This window comes from Martes martes (assembly GCF_963455335.1).
Source record: "Martes martes genome assembly, chromosome: 10".
Taxonomy (NCBI): Eukaryota; Metazoa; Chordata; class Mammalia; order Carnivora; family Mustelidae; genus Martes; species Martes martes.
The window spans coordinates 50,878,353-50,893,883 of NC_137898.1; the positions used below are offsets into that span (position 1 = coordinate 50,878,353).

Genomic DNA, 15,531 nt, shown 5'->3' on the forward strand with positions numbered 1-15,531 from the left:
TCCAGGGTCACAGTGGTTAACTGGAAAATAAGATAGTGCTGTTTCCTGGCACCTTCAACTTCTTCTCTGATCCCTAGAGCTGCTTCCTTTGTCTCTTCCAACTGTATCATTCCTCCTCACACAGAGTAGCAGGAATGGCCTGGGGCAAGCAAGTTTGGGAGTCTTAGAAGATTCCCTGTTAACATGACCATGACAGACAGACACACACTCAAATGGGCCAGGGCAGGATGAGGTGTAGACATTTGCACAACCTGTAAATAGTTCATTTCCTTGTACCTACGCTCAGTGATCGTCTCTTCATTTTTCCAGATAGCTAGGGACCACTTCTTCAGAAGTTCCTCGTCTATCCTGTGTGGGAAGAGCCTCCTAGCTCTAAATCTTCCTTCTGAACTTCTCCTTTTTTCCTCTTCTCTGCATTTTTGCTGTCTTTGCATTCCTTTCGTTATCATGGTCTTGGGTCCTGGTTTTTTTCTTAGGTTATTTTCACCGTATGCCTTTCTCACTCATGATGAACGAGAGTTTAGATTGACCTCCACCTTCTCCATCACCCTTTTTTCAGTCAGGGCAATTTGCATTCTGTGTGCCTGTTGATGAGTTCCTAAGGCAGGGAAGCAACCTCTCTTACGCAAGAACCAGTTAAGAAACAACGAAGATGTGAATAAAGCACATTGCTTTTCATTTAAAATTAAAATCACTTGTGAGCCCTGTGGAGAAAGCACATATAACTTAGATCAATTATTTGGTTGACTAAAAAAATGTCATGAAAGGGGCATCTGGGTGGCTCAGTCAGTTAAGTGTCCAGCTCTTAATTTCAGCTTGGGTCTCGATCTCAGGGTCGTCAGTTCAAACCCCGCCTAGTGTGGAGCGCATTTTAAATTGATTAATTAATTTTTAAAAGAAAATTGCTACTGCCTCTTAAATACAAAAATGTAACAGTTCAGTGTATTTAAGAAGTAGCCACTTGGAGGCAGCCTTTTAATTTTTCATCCTTTATTATTCCATGGCCCTTTGAGTTTCTCTACATGTGATAATTGATCCTTATAGTAATCTCTAGGATACATATTTTAAGAGGCTCTGAGAAATGAAGTGACTTGGCCAAGATCACTTAGCAAATAGCATAGCTGGTACTGGCAATGGTTCAGTTCATTTCAGTGCAGCATTCACTAAATACAACGTGTACCTCATGCACTGTGCTAGGCATAAGGCCACCTTGATAAATTCAGAGCCATCCCCACACCCAACCCAAGCATCTCTTTCCTCTTCTTTGGCCTGAACAGAGTGGAGGGAATGGTACTAGTGCTTAGGAGACACTCATATTGAACATGGGTGCATTCCCATGGGTGGGAGGGGCTCTACCACTTCTTCCCTGAAGCAGTGTGCTTAGCCAAACCCTGCTGGACAATTCCAGGTCCACATGGCTGCTTACATGACAAGATACTGAGAGTTTGATTCAGACCACAGTGCTACCACTTAATGTGTGATCGTTAAGCAATTTAGGAAACCTCTTTTTTTTTTTAAGATTTTATTTATTTATTTGACAGACAAAGATCACAAGTAGGCAGAGACGCAGGCAGAGAGAGAGAGAGAGGAGGAAGCAGGCTCCCTGCTGAGCAGAGAGCCTGATGCGGGGCTCGATCCCAGGACCCTGGGATCATGACCTGAGCCGAAGGCAGAGGCTTTAACCCACTGGGCCACCCAGGTGCCCCTAGGAAACCTCTTAATGCTCAATGTCCTCAGCTGTAAAGCACAGATAATAAATAGTATCTAGCTTTAGAGTAGTTATGAGGAATAAATGAAATAATATATGTAAAGCAATTAGCTTAGTAACTGGTTCATAATAGGAACTCAGTCAATGTTAGTTCCATGATTGTTGATGCTTATTAGTCATAGTTGCCTAATACTCCACTGAAATGGGAAGAAAGTCTACATTTGCATTTAAATTACCTTAAACCAGGTTGCTCCTTACGGGCCTCACACAAGAAGATAGAAGGCATCTGCTCTAGGTCTAGACCAACAACTTACAAACTTTTTTGATCGTGATTCATAGTTAAAAATATATTTAATATTATATTACAATATGGAGGTATCAGGTAACACTAAGCACAATACAAAATGTGTATATACTAAAACAGAAGTTTCACAAAATAATATTTATTTGTACCACATGCAGTGTACATAGTATTTTCAAATTCTAATCTATTTCACTTCTTTAAAAATACCGACTTGACCTAGTAAAGTGATTACAAAAACCACTAAGGCGGGGTGTAATGCCTTTGGTTAACATGGTTGCCAGATGGGATTATAGTTCTCAAAGCCCTCTGCTGACCCCATATCAGTACAGGCCATTTGCTCATTGTTGATTTTCTGCTATGTGATGAACACTTGGCAGTTTTTCATTAATGAGCCTCTATTTGGGGAAGTGCTTAATCTTTTTTATTAGTTAGTACCCCTTTTTTCATTCTCTGGGGGCAAGTAATCAGAGTTGAAGGTACAGTAGAAGGACCACAGCAACTCCAAGTGTATCAATTTTCAAAAAGAAAATAATCAACAACTGTTTTTAGTGCCGATATGTTAGGCTCTCAGCATGGATGTAAGAATAAATACATTAGGTCCCTACCCTTGGGAGCACAAAATGTAGTAGCATATAGTGTGCAAAATAATCATAGTGCAGTGTGATCACAGTTCAAATAGAGCTCTCTACAACCCTGGGGACAGTGAGGAATGCTTTTCAGAGGAGTTCACGTTGTTCCTGGATTTTGAGGGGTAAGGTGTTTGTCAGGTGAAGAAGTGTGAGAATTAGTTCCAGGCAAAGGGACTAACATACAAAAGTGGTAGATATTTAGGAAACAATATCTCAGAATCAGGAACCAACCAGTCAAACTTCCTCCTAACACTTAGGGTCCCATATTCCTTTAGGAAAGCTCAAATCTTAGCAGAAAGGACAGGAGCTGGCCAGCACACAGGAGGCCTTGTGCCTTTACCATGTTGTCCCATGGTCTTTGTTCTGTCTTGCAATAGAATTCCTCGTGTGCAATCAGCCAGCGCCTCCACAACCCTTAGCTTTCTGAATTCCTTTGGCCACTAAAGCCATTAATGCCCTTCATTTTCTGCTCCGAAAGGAGTGAGGCAGAAATGAAAAATCACTGCTAATGATTTTCCTTTTATCAAATTACATCATGTGCAGTTTTGCAACATATAGCTTAATACTGCTGTTAACATTTTCAATCCTGAATAAATACAGAATCATTTTCCTTAATTGACTTGAGCAGTTCCTTTGCTTAGGAAATAACAGAACTGTTACTACCAGCTGAATTTTGCCACAGTCACGGAGCACTTTTTTTCTGTCAGGGAAAAAACAATATTACTCAAATTACAAAAGTATTATCTCTAATACTGCCTATCATTTTGGTGCAAGTAGGGATTTTAGGAGAAGTCATTATTTCAGTCATCCCAAGCTGTATTTTTTAGTGGCATTGGGGATTGTCACAGGATCGTGAATTTTTGCTGCTCATACCATCTATTAAAAATAAACATAATTTCAAAAGGAAAGGATAAAAAGAAGCTAGTGTGGCAATGCTTGATGCTCTACTGCAAAAATATGCCCTTAGTTATTCCAAATGGTGACTAGAGCTTCATTCCTGATGTGATGACCTTGCTCGAAGAATGAACGTGTTGTACAACACGTAGCATTTGCCAATCAGCCTCCTTAAATACTAGGGCCAATGCATTCCTAATGTTTATGCCCCACCCCCAATTCCTTAATTTTATTATATGAATTTGTTTCTCACCAAATGACAATCTTCAAAAGCTTATTCCATTTGGTATAATTTGTTTGTGGCACTCTGCTGTGCTGTCCATTTCATTGTGCTTATAATATTTATAATCAGGTGCTGACATTTCATTTAACAGGCGCTCAGTTCATCCTTTTTGTGTGACTGTGCAGCTTTTTGTTAATCATATTTTCTACTTTTATTATATTTACATTTTCCCCCTATGTTAACTTAATTTCAAAAATTAAATAACCAATTCTTCTCTTACTCAATTTGCTCTGTTTGCTGCTATCTACATTTCATTCCTCCTTCTGTCTTTAATCTCACTTACCAGTGCATGGGTACAGAGATAAATGTTTTACTCAGTCAAATCCCAAATCTTCAACTAAGGGAAGAGTCCATAATCAAGGTACTGTATTATCTGTCCTGATGTGTCACTCTTTTTAACCATCTTCGTATGAAAGCATATTTGTTACAAGTCATTTTTTCACATTTGTCAAACTTTGTCCTTTATTTTCATCCACATTCTGAATTTGCTCTGTGATTCCATTTATAAACACTTGCCATAATATCTAAGATGAACTCATAGGTTACATAGAAAGATTCATCCGTGTTAAGCAGAAATCACCTACAAAACCTTTTCTTGGGAACAGGTCTCCTAACCCTATAAATGTTTATAAAGAGAGAAGCAGATGAGACAAACATTATTATGGTGACTTCCAGTCACCTAGAAACATGGATTAATTTAATAATTGACAAATATTAAAGCCTCTCAAAGAGCCTTTCTACATCTAGAGAAGAAATCTCACTTCAGGGAAGCAGTAGCAGTGTCCTGTACCCCAATGACCCCACCACCAGCATGAATACCATATGGACATTTCTAAGGATCTGTTGTTTGGAAGGTACTACAGTGTTAGTCAAATTTTGAGGCTTACTATTTGCCATATCCATTTGGATATGGAATATTTACTATTCACTTGCATGTAGAAATTCTTGATTTTTCTAATTAATGTAAGTAAGGTCAGATTATGATATGAGATTCTTCTAGCAACTTAGCTTTGGCCTTTCCCTTAGAAGACATCTGCTTTTGACTGAAATTTTAAATAAAGCCTCCTAAGTATCAGTGAAATGCAAATTATTAAATTTATAACTTCTTACCATTTTTCATGGATACTGGGACAAAAAGATAATAATATAATATTTGCTGGTTTAAAATTATGTCATTTTGGCATGACACACAAATATTAATTCTAAATCCAGCTTCAGATTTTAGTAGGTGTAGTAAAGTTCTAATTTATTACTTAATGTACATTTCTTGTTGTGTTGATTGGCTAAAGCAGAGGAGTTCAAGAAACCCTGAGAAACTGAGTCACTCTGTGTTATCTCATTGTTGCCTTCTCCCCACATTTTTTGTTTCCCTGTGTCATGCATTCTTTCTATTAATGATCTCAGCATTCATTTATAAATACTGACTTTATATCAAAATGCAAAAATAGAATTGACTTGGTGATTTCTTAGGTCCCTTCAACCCTAAGATTGTGTGATTTGAAAATGCTGTATTGAATAATGCTTATGTGTTGCAAACATAAACTACAAATGACCAATATGATCCATGATTACTTAGATGAATTAACTTGCTATTACCTCTAAAACTGTACCTACAGAGCATGCATCTTTTTCCCTATTCAGTGGCATTCCCACATCAGATTATCTCACTCAATTATTTTGGCTTTTGTGAAGGTGTATGGGCAAGTCTTCGCTCTAGCACTCGCCTGATCAGCTCTCCAACATCTTTCATTGATGTTGGTGCCCGGCTGGCAGGCAGGGACCACTCGGCCTCCTTTAGTAACAGCACCTACCTGCAAAACCAGCTCTCAAAACGCCAAGCAGCCCTTTATATATTTGGTGAAAAGTCGCAACTAAGGGTAAGATTTCTTTTTCTCACTTGGAAGCTTTATAGGTAGATGAAGGCAGTTATAAAACTTATCTCAAACATGCTTTTCTAGAAATTTTGTTTTACAGCATAGATTCTTAACCTGGAGTTAATAATCAGACTCAAACAAATTTTAGCTCATATATATGTATATATGTCTAAATATACTTACTCATAATTGCTTAAAAAAATCAAACATCAGGAATATTAGGAAGTGTACGTACAAAAAAGAAATGAGGCTCTTTCAGGTTGTGTTTTTCCTTTGTCTTAGTTCAGCTTCCATGGGAATCTGTGCCCCAGGCAAAATAGATCCCTATTGATTAAAAAAAAAAAAAAAAGGCTACAGGAAGGTAGGAGAGTGAAAAGAAGGCTATGGCACCGCATATGGAGACAAGGGAGGGCCAAGACTGTTTTGTAAGCTAAAATTTTTTTTAAAAGCTCTGCAAGGCTATATATACAGAGATACATGTCCTAAAGCAAGTCAGAAATTGCAAAATATTAGATGCTAATCAACTTTATTCTTAATTTTAAATGATTATGCTGAAGAGCTGAGGACTATGCTCGGGTCCTATCAATTGTAAAGAGTCTCTACCTCCAAAAGCAGCTATTCCTCGGGTTTGTTTTAGCAATGCCTACATTACAAAATAAATTTCACTACCACTGATAGGTTTGTGGGAAATAAGAGTATTTGTTAATTCAGAAATCCCCTCATGGTTTTTAGCCCAGTGCTCCAGTCAGCACTGGGCAATCTAGACAGACCTTCAGTTGAACTGTGGAGCCCGGGCTCTGAGCAGGATCCCACACGCTTGCTTCTCAAGATGCCAGGGACTGAGTCATCTCTTCTCCGGCAAGCTGGCTTTGCTCACTCTTCTCCCACTGCCAGGCCTGCTGCAATCACTTAGTCACAACCTTTAGGGGAGAGGGCATGAAACTGCTGGGTAATGCTCAATTTTTAAGTGTGCACACGTGTTTTCTGATACAGCAGGAAACTTTATAACCAGAAAATAGTTGGAACACTTTTCAGCAGTAACCCAGGATTGCCTGTCCAGCCTCTTTGGCACCAGTGTCTTTCCCAGAGCACAGACTTTCCACACTTCAGCATACCACTTATTCATGACCTAAATCACTCTCCAAGCTTTCTCTCCTAAATTCTCTCCTCTGCCATTGCCTTTGCACTCAGTCCTCAGATGAGCTGTGTGCTCGTGCATATATGAGTAAGAAGGACTGACTCCTTGCGACTCTTCCTCCTTTTTCTCCCTCCCTCCCTCCCTCCCTTTCCCCCATCTCTCTTATTCCTTCTTGCTTTTTCTTCCTTTTATCCATAAAGTATTAATATTTTAAAAACATAATTTTACCATCTCGGCACAGTAATTATTAGGATTTCTATATATTCCATTGAAGCTTTCCTTTTTTATTTATTCAGTTGTATCTGTACAGTGTAGGTCCTTGTCTGTATGATGTGTGCCACATTCTGTCTAGCTGCAGCCCAACACTTTCCTATCTCCACAAAGGAGACATATGCGAAAGCAAGTAGAGAAAGACCTTTTCTAATTAATCCTGAATTGCCCTTATTTACCTTTTTCAGTTTACATACTCTAATACCTTATACTTAGAATCAAATTCCTCATAACGTAGTTATGTCAACACTGTGGTTGATAATTCCTGGTCCATAAGATAAGCATACCTAGCTCATGTACAGTTGAGAAATAGAAAGGAACCTGGTTTTCCTGGAAAGTAAACTATCTTTTATCTATTACAAGTTTTTAAAAAGACTAACAGATAAGAATTCATGTATACTTCTAAGTTCTTATCTCAAGAACATGTTTCCATGTTGTATAATAGTCTTCATAATTAGTTTAATCACTACATGGCGCCCCATATTGTTGGATTTTTACATTTATCTTCTATATGTGAAATTGCAATCACATTTATAAGCATATAGTTTTTTATTTTTTTATTTAGATACAATTCAGTGGGGTTTTATTTCTACGCTTTAGATTATTTCTTTAGGGTAGCTTCCTTTTTAAAAGAGGAATTATTAAGACAAAGGAACTGTTTTTCTTGAAACTTCTTTTCCTTAACACATATTAGAAATGCTATTTTTAAAAAAAGAATTAGGAGTTTTTGCTTTTTAGTTTAAAATTTTAATATACCTTTTTAAAAATACTCTAAAATAACCAGTATGAAACATTAAACAGACCCTATGCATAAGTCCTTGGCAACAGTTTTTTTAATGTGATAAAATACAAATAACATAAATTTACCATATTAATGTGCACAGTTCAGTAGTGTTATGTACATTCACACTGTTATACACCCAATCTCCAGAAAGCAGTTTTACTCAGAAAAGCAAATAATCCAATAGAGTAATTTTGGCAGAATGTGAAGAAAGCACAGAGAATGTGAGAAAACTAATTCATTCTTAGGCATGAAAAGGTTGAGAACTTTTAAATCTTCAGAAGCAGAACTAGATTATCAAAACAAAGTAGATCAAAGTGCCATCAGTTTAGCATTTTTAAATAGTAGATACAACCTCATGTGGAATAAATTTCATATGGATTAAAGTTGTAAGTAATAAAAATATTCAAATAAATAGATTGATATATATGTCATATTGAGTAGAAAAAATATTGTCCCAAGCTAGAAATTACAAAATCTTTAAGATTTTACTCTATGTAAAATTTTGTGTTATTAACTTTAAAAGAGTAACTACAATGTCAGTAGTCTTAGGGCAGTGAGGTAGTGGTTTTTATTTCCTTCTCAATGTTTATCTCTACTTTCTTTTTCATTTTACAATGACTTTGTTTTACTTGCATAATAAGAAACAAATATTTGTATGTCTACAAACTTTAATTTGTAGAGTTCTGGAACTCAAAAGCATATTACCTTTTTATTACAGTATATATCTTGGGGAGATTTAGTTTACAGTTTTGCATTAATCATGCTGTCCACATGTCATTGGTTCCTTTTTAGACTTCCAGGTTCATGGCCTTACAATTGGCTTATATATGGTGTTATAAATTCCATCAGGTTCCAGCCTACCAGTAGTCTCTCCAAATTCTCAGAATGACAGCAAGCCAAGTCAAACCACGAGACCTTACCAAATGGCTCTTTCCAGTAATACTGACACATTAGCCACACAAGATTGACTTTCTTCACCTCTGCAACCTCTGTAGCTACTTGGCCTCAACTGACTGTACATCATTAAGTATTGCCCTGTTAAAAACTGCTCTTTTATGTATAGCACTTCATCTGCCTAATTCTCTGCATCTTCACCCACAGAACTTCAAGTTAGAATTTGCTTTAAATTGTGAGTTTGTTCCTGTTGAATTTCATGACATCCGACAAGTTAAAGCCAGTTTTAAAAAATTGATGAGGGCTTGTGTCCCAAGCACCATCCCTACCGACTCAGAAGTGACCTTCCTGAAAGCCCTGGGAGACTCTGACTGGTTCCCACAGGTAATGTCTGGAACAGCTTATCTTATAACTCAAGGAAAGAGAAGTCCAGTTGTATATACAGAATTGAAATTTGAGGGGAAAAGATATTGTATTCCCCTACTACCTGACACTCTCCCCTTACTGTATGCCCTCCATAAAGGCTTTTCAGTTCCGGGAAACCATGTGATCTAGAAGACGGGTCTAGAATTCTTCATCCCCAGGGCTTTCTTCTCTCTATCATTGAAAACTTGGTCTTCATAGGATGCTAAAGAGGAAGTCTTTATTGTTAGATGGAAATTTTTTGTATGTAATAAATTTAATCAACAAATATTTATAGGAATCCTTTTCTGTTGTCAGCAGAGTAAGGATCCAGGACAGAATGTGATTTCTAGATGACTCCAAGAACCTTTCCCTCTTACTTTCTCACGTCCCATGTGTGTCTGCCTTTTCCATGTGTCTAGATTTTAGATTCTCCCTCAGAGCAGCCACCAAGGTCATATTGGAAGCCCTAAAGCCTCCCTAGGGTTTAGGAAAAACTGCGTATCCTTTCTTCAGCTCAGTCAAGCTTGGGATGTTTTTAATTAAACTCTTACTGAGAAATTAAGGAGAAATAGGTATGCCAGCAACATAACCCTCCTTTCTTCCAAACCACAGAAGAGAGGTATTTATGACATGCATGTTTTAGACACTGATGCAGATATTTGGCTAAGAACATCTCTGCAGTATACCCTTCAGCCTTGTCTTTAGGCCACTAATGCTATGCCCATTATTCCTTTGCCCCCTGTAGGAGTTCTCAGCCCCTCTAATCCCCTGTTCCTATTGCCTCCAAGCTTCCTACCTCTCTTAAGGAGGAAAAAGAGTTGTTTTCCATAAGCCAGCAAATAATGGGAGTACCCAGGGCAGTGACTATTCTCGAGATACTTTAACTATTGGGGGGAAAAAAAAAATCCAGCCACATAAACAGTTAGCTATAAATCTAGATCAGGATGTGTTAATGCCTATTATGACAGTTCAAGATACTTTTGAATACCCATGGAAGAGCTGATCAAAACTCCATTCTGATCCTCAGCTATGAGCCCCAGCCCCAAACTGTTCCCACCACCCAACCTGTCTATCTCTTTCTGGTACATTCTCTGTTCTGCTTCTTACTCCAAAGTGAATCCATACCAGAAGTTGGTGACAAAAAATAGCGGAAAATATCGCCCTGCTCAGGATATTGGCATTTACAAAGTTAACTCAGGGCAAATGCTAAGCCCAAGAGAATTAAGGCCTGGCAATAGCTATGTTATAGGAACAGTGAGTGAGGAGCTTCCCAATGCTGGAGAGCACATGTGCCTTGTTCCTGGGTTTAAAGTAGCCCAGCTCTGTTTAAAATATGGGGCGGAGGGTGCAGGTATTTTGTTTTGTTAGTTGACAGTTGGATTTATTCTACAAATTATATCAAATGATACTTAAAATATAGTCTTAAACTGTAATACACAATCGGTTTTGAATCTATATGCTCTGCTCACAACCTAGTTGTACATTAGGGACTTGAGTCTGTTGACGGCTTAAAAAGCCAAGCACAAATACAAGTTTTCTTCCCATTGACTACACAGTACAGACAAATAAGAGTGTCTTTTTTATTTTTTTTTTAATTTTATTAACGGTTTTATTTATTTTTTAGACAGAGACACAGCGAGAGAAGGAACACAAGCAGGGGGAGTGAGAGAGGGAGAAGCAGGCTTCCTGCAGAGCCCGATGTAGGGCTCAATCGCAGGACCCCAGGATCACAACCTGAGCGGAAGCCAGACTCTTAATAACTGGGCCACTCAGGTGCCCCAAGAGTATCTTTTTAAAAAAATAAAACTCAGGGCGCCTGGGTGGTTCAATCATGAAGTGGCTGCCTTCAGCTCAGGTCATGATTCCAGGGTCCTGGGATCAAGCCCCACATTGGGCTCTCTGCTCAGCAGGAAGCCTGCTTCTCTCTCTCCCACTCCCCCTGCTTGTGTCCCCTCTCTCACTGTGTCTCCCTCTGTCAAATAAAAAAATAAAATCTTAAATAAATAAATAAATAAAATTCATTTGTCATAAAATTCAGACCTTTAAGGTATACAGTTCAGTGCTTTTTAGTATATTCACAGAGTTGTGCAACCATCCTCCTATCTAACTACAGGAAAATAAGAGTATCTGAAGTAGAACTGACTATATCATAGGAAAACACATTTTAAGTCCAATAACTGTTGGTAGTGTCACTTAGATTCTGTCTTTTCCATTGTACGGAATTCTCTAGCTCTTCTCCTGGGGGGGATCATGTACGGTCAGTTTATTTCATTGTCTATCATTTGAACACATTGTTTTAAATCATGTCTACTTTTAAAGTCATTGTTTCATCTTGATTTTGACAAAGAACTTTAAGCATTTAAAACTTACTTGGTTCTTTTGTCCATGTACTTTATTCTAACTTGTTTCATTATCTAAGGTTGATAATGGATCTGTTTGTGGTGCTCAGAAAGTGCCTGGTCTAATTGTGGCCTCCTTTCTTATCTCTTAGCTTCACAGGATAATGCAGCTGGCTGTGGTTGTATCAGAAGTACTTGAGAATGGTTCCTCAGTTTTGGTCTGTTTGGAGGAAGGCTGGGACATCACTGCACAAGTAAACTATTAAAACATAGTTTTATATACTTAGTTTTAGATTTATATTTAAATTCAGTTGTTTTTAAATTCTGCAGATGAATCTTTTGTATAATGACTAATGTGTTTATAGATAGAGAAAGTCCTGTGTTAAAAACCACTTAGCGTCCATCAGAAAGCTCTGTGCCCTGAGCTTACAGGTGCTACACAGCCTGGAGCTGTGGCCCAGGACCGCAGGTGCCCACATGACAGACACACCATGCGAGCACACAAATGGAGCCCTTGATCAGAGGGTAGGACATGGGCCATCCTTCCTGGGTTTTGTCAGTCCTTTCCCTGGCTTTCAATAAGCTCCTCCTTTACCCACTCCAGAGTGAAAAAAAAAAGTATAAATATAAACTAGGTAAGACGTTAATCTATACCTGCCAGAAAGTAGATAATAGGTTTGAACTGATCCTCTAGCCTTACTAATTGACCTGTAAGAGAGGGCTACAGTCAGAAAACTGTTCAGGTAAAGATTAAAATCATAATTCTCTGAAAGAAAACATGTAGCCAAAATGAATTTGAGTTTTCATTTTTACTGGAAAGTTAGCAGAATTAATTTGACTGGCTGTCCTGAGGCGGTTAGTGAACAAATCTGTTCAGGTGACTTTATCTGTCTTAGTAACGAAATTTTTTCAGGACTGAAAGTAATGATATATCCATCCTGCTTGTGTCCTAGGTGACGTCCCTGGTTCAGTTACTCAGTGATCCCTTTTATAGGACACTTGAAGGCTTCCGGATGTTGGTCGAAAAAGAATGGCTCTCTTTTGGTCATAAATTCAGTCAGCGGAGCAGCTTGACCCTCAACTGTCAGGGTAGTGGTTTTACTCCAGTCTTCCTGCAGTTCTTAGACTGCGTACACCAGGTAAGTAGAGCAAACTTAAATTGATCTTGATACGAAGGAAAGAGAAGAACTAGCATTTATCGTGCATTGCAGTGCTGTGCTGGGTATCTTCATGTCATGACTCTGATGGACTCAGCCATAAGACTTGTTGAAATCTTAGCAGTGGATTCCTGGGAATAGAGAAGGAAAAGAACTTGTTGGTTTTTGAAACTCGGATAGCCAAGTTGTCTTTTGGGCTGCCCCCATGTGAAGTGGTCAGCACTCTAAATTATCATCTCCCAAGAAGAGGAGCACACTTGGGTTTGTTGTCCAGGAAGGTTTGATCTATGGTAGAACAGCCGGAATCTCTAGGTGATGGCAGGGCCTGGAATCCAGCAGGTGGTCTTCCCAATGTGGGAGGACCTTATCTCTGTGCCTAGGAATATAGAAGGTAGAGCCTAACCCTTAAGAAAGAATCAGGGCCCAATCAAGCAAGCCTGTGAGGTTGAGAACACTGGCTTGGTTCTACTGAGTGACCTAATCAAGGCTAATCAAGAGACCAGACAGAAACCCAGGTATATAATCCACTCAGATCTAGAGGGAGCAGGGGTTGGGGGAGATGCGAATGCTCTAGGCTCCCTCCTACGGCACATCAGGTAAAAACTTCCTAATGCGGCCTGAATCAGAATTGGGCTTGAGAATTGCAGGGCACTGGGTTTGCTAAATTGGCCTAAGAAAAGCTAGGTTGACATTTCCAGCTTTGTTTCATCTGCACCACAACAATGAATGGGTTCTGGCATGTCAAGCATATTTGTCAGAACAGTGAGCCTCTTTGAAATAGATTGGCCTCAGGTATATTGGAAGGAGAGGTGGAAATGTTTTCTGGAACCAGAACTGAAACTGGGTCTTCTAAAGAGGCCAGCTTGGTGTATGGGTTTTGTTTTGTTTCACTTTTTTAGTCTATTAATTATTTGATCAGCTTTATTAATTCACTACATAATTTTTCATTTATTTAAAGTATATACATTTCAATAGTTTTTAGTATATTCACAGAGTTGTATAATTGCCATAATCAATTTTAGAACATGTTACCACTCCAAAAAGAAACTCTATACCCATTAGCAATGACTTTCCATCCCGTCCCACCCCATCTCCACATTCACACACTCTGGTGATTGTTTTTTATTATTCTAGTGAGCTTCTTAAATAAAAAATCTATTGAGTAATTTCAATTAATTCTTTCTGAGTAGCATCTGGAGAAGCTGGTCACAAGGTTGAGCTTACATTTTAAATCTTTGCATCAAATGGTGTATTTGTTTACTATTTGAATATGAGCCTTTTTATTTCATACTCCTTTTGGCAGATAGATGAGGGAGACATTTGGAGTCCATTGTCTCTGAAACAGAAAATTTAACTGAGACCAAGGGAGAGGAGCAAGCATCTTTTTCTCATGTCTAGATGGGTGAAAGCATATGAGTTCTTCATGAAAGCACTTCTTACTGTCTTGCTTATTACCTAGGCTGTCTAGGCTGTCTGCATTAAACTTACACAGTGGTGTATGTCAGTTATTTCTCAGTATTACTGGCAGAGGTATGGGGAGGCAGGTAAAAACAACTACACACTATATGATTTCGTTTATAGAAAATTCTACGAAAGGCAAAACTGTAGTGACAGAAAATACATCAGTGGTCGCTTGGGACCAGTGGTTAGGTACCATGAAGGGGCATGACCAAACTTTTTAAGATGAGGTAACTAATCAGTCCTAATTATGGTGGTGATTACACAAATGACCAAAGCTAATCAATCAGCCTGTATGATGTAAATAGGGAAATTTTATTATGTGTAAATTGTATATATATGAATCTGAAAAACAAAATTTTAATTAGTCAGCCTAACATTTCAGTTAACTGGAGTTCCAGAAAAAGAAAAGAGCAGCTATCAAGTTTCTCCAGAGAAAAATGTGTCAGTCTGGTGCCCAGAGAATACTTACAAGCCTGGCTGTCTGCTCTTTAGAAATAGGGCAGGAAATAGGTCCAGGGAGATCCCTCTTAAGTGTCTAGATTTGTTCTTTATCTATGCTATTTTCAGTTTCAAGCCTCATCACTAACCCAGCTGTACCTGCTGTTCCCAAGTCCAGAGCTCAATCAAGTTTGTTTTTTCCAGAGGACAGACTTCTAATCCCTTGCTTTCAAGGAGACAGTCACATTACTACATGGGGTAGGAAAGGACCCTGGAGATCTCACCACTTCTTCTATAGACTTACACCTAGTTCTCGTTTTTCACTCCCGTTTCTCCCCTATATATGTTTCTCCGCTCTTGGGCCTCTGAGTCCTGAGCCTTTCTGGGTTTACAGGGCAAGCTGTTACCTTCTCAAATCATTTTCATCCTACAAGCATCCCAATGTAGCTTTTCATCTTCTATCATTTATTGCTATTCTTCCTTCTATTTTCCATTGTTCATAAATGTACTGAATTTTCTCAACATGCTATCTCCCTTCCCATTCTCCCCACCTCCTTTTAGGCTTTTTGCCTTACAAAAATTCCTTTCCTCTAATTAAGGGAGAGTTGCAGGGGGCTAAGGGTATATGGCCTAATTTGGCTTAAGTTAAATGCACTATTAAATATGTTAAATGGGGCTCCTGGGTGGCTCAGTCATTAAGTGTCTTCCTTCAGCTCAGGTCATGATCCCAGGTCCTGGGATCAAGCCCGCATCAGGTTCCTTGTTTCTTCCTCTCCCTCTGCCCTCTCCCCCTGTTTGTGTTTCCTCTCTCCCTGTATCTCTCTCTGTCAAATAAATAAATAAAATCTTTAAAAATAATAAATAGATAGATAGATATGTTAAATATCCATGTTCAACTTGCAGTGTTCTGCATACCTTAACATGAGAGTCAGGAAAAGAATCCACTCACCATC

The 15,531-nt window shown here is 38.6% G+C and overlaps 1 protein-coding gene across 2 annotated transcripts in view; it reads left to right on the plus strand.

Annotated features, from left to right (window-relative positions):
* Nucleotides 1-15,531, plus strand: part of SBF2 (SET binding factor 2) — a 463,869-nt gene that overhangs the window by 426,042 nt on the left and 22,296 nt on the right. For both annotated transcript variants that reach the window (XM_080816668.1, XM_080816669.1), the window contains 4 exons: nt 5,511-5,695; nt 8,986-9,162; nt 11,675-11,776; nt 12,476-12,661. In XM_080816668.1, coding sequence (XP_080672794.1) covers nt 5,511-5,695; nt 8,986-9,162; nt 11,675-11,776; nt 12,476-12,661 — 650 coding nt within the window. The remainder of the gene's footprint in view (nt 1-5,510; nt 5,696-8,985; nt 9,163-11,674; nt 11,777-12,475; nt 12,662-15,531) is intronic.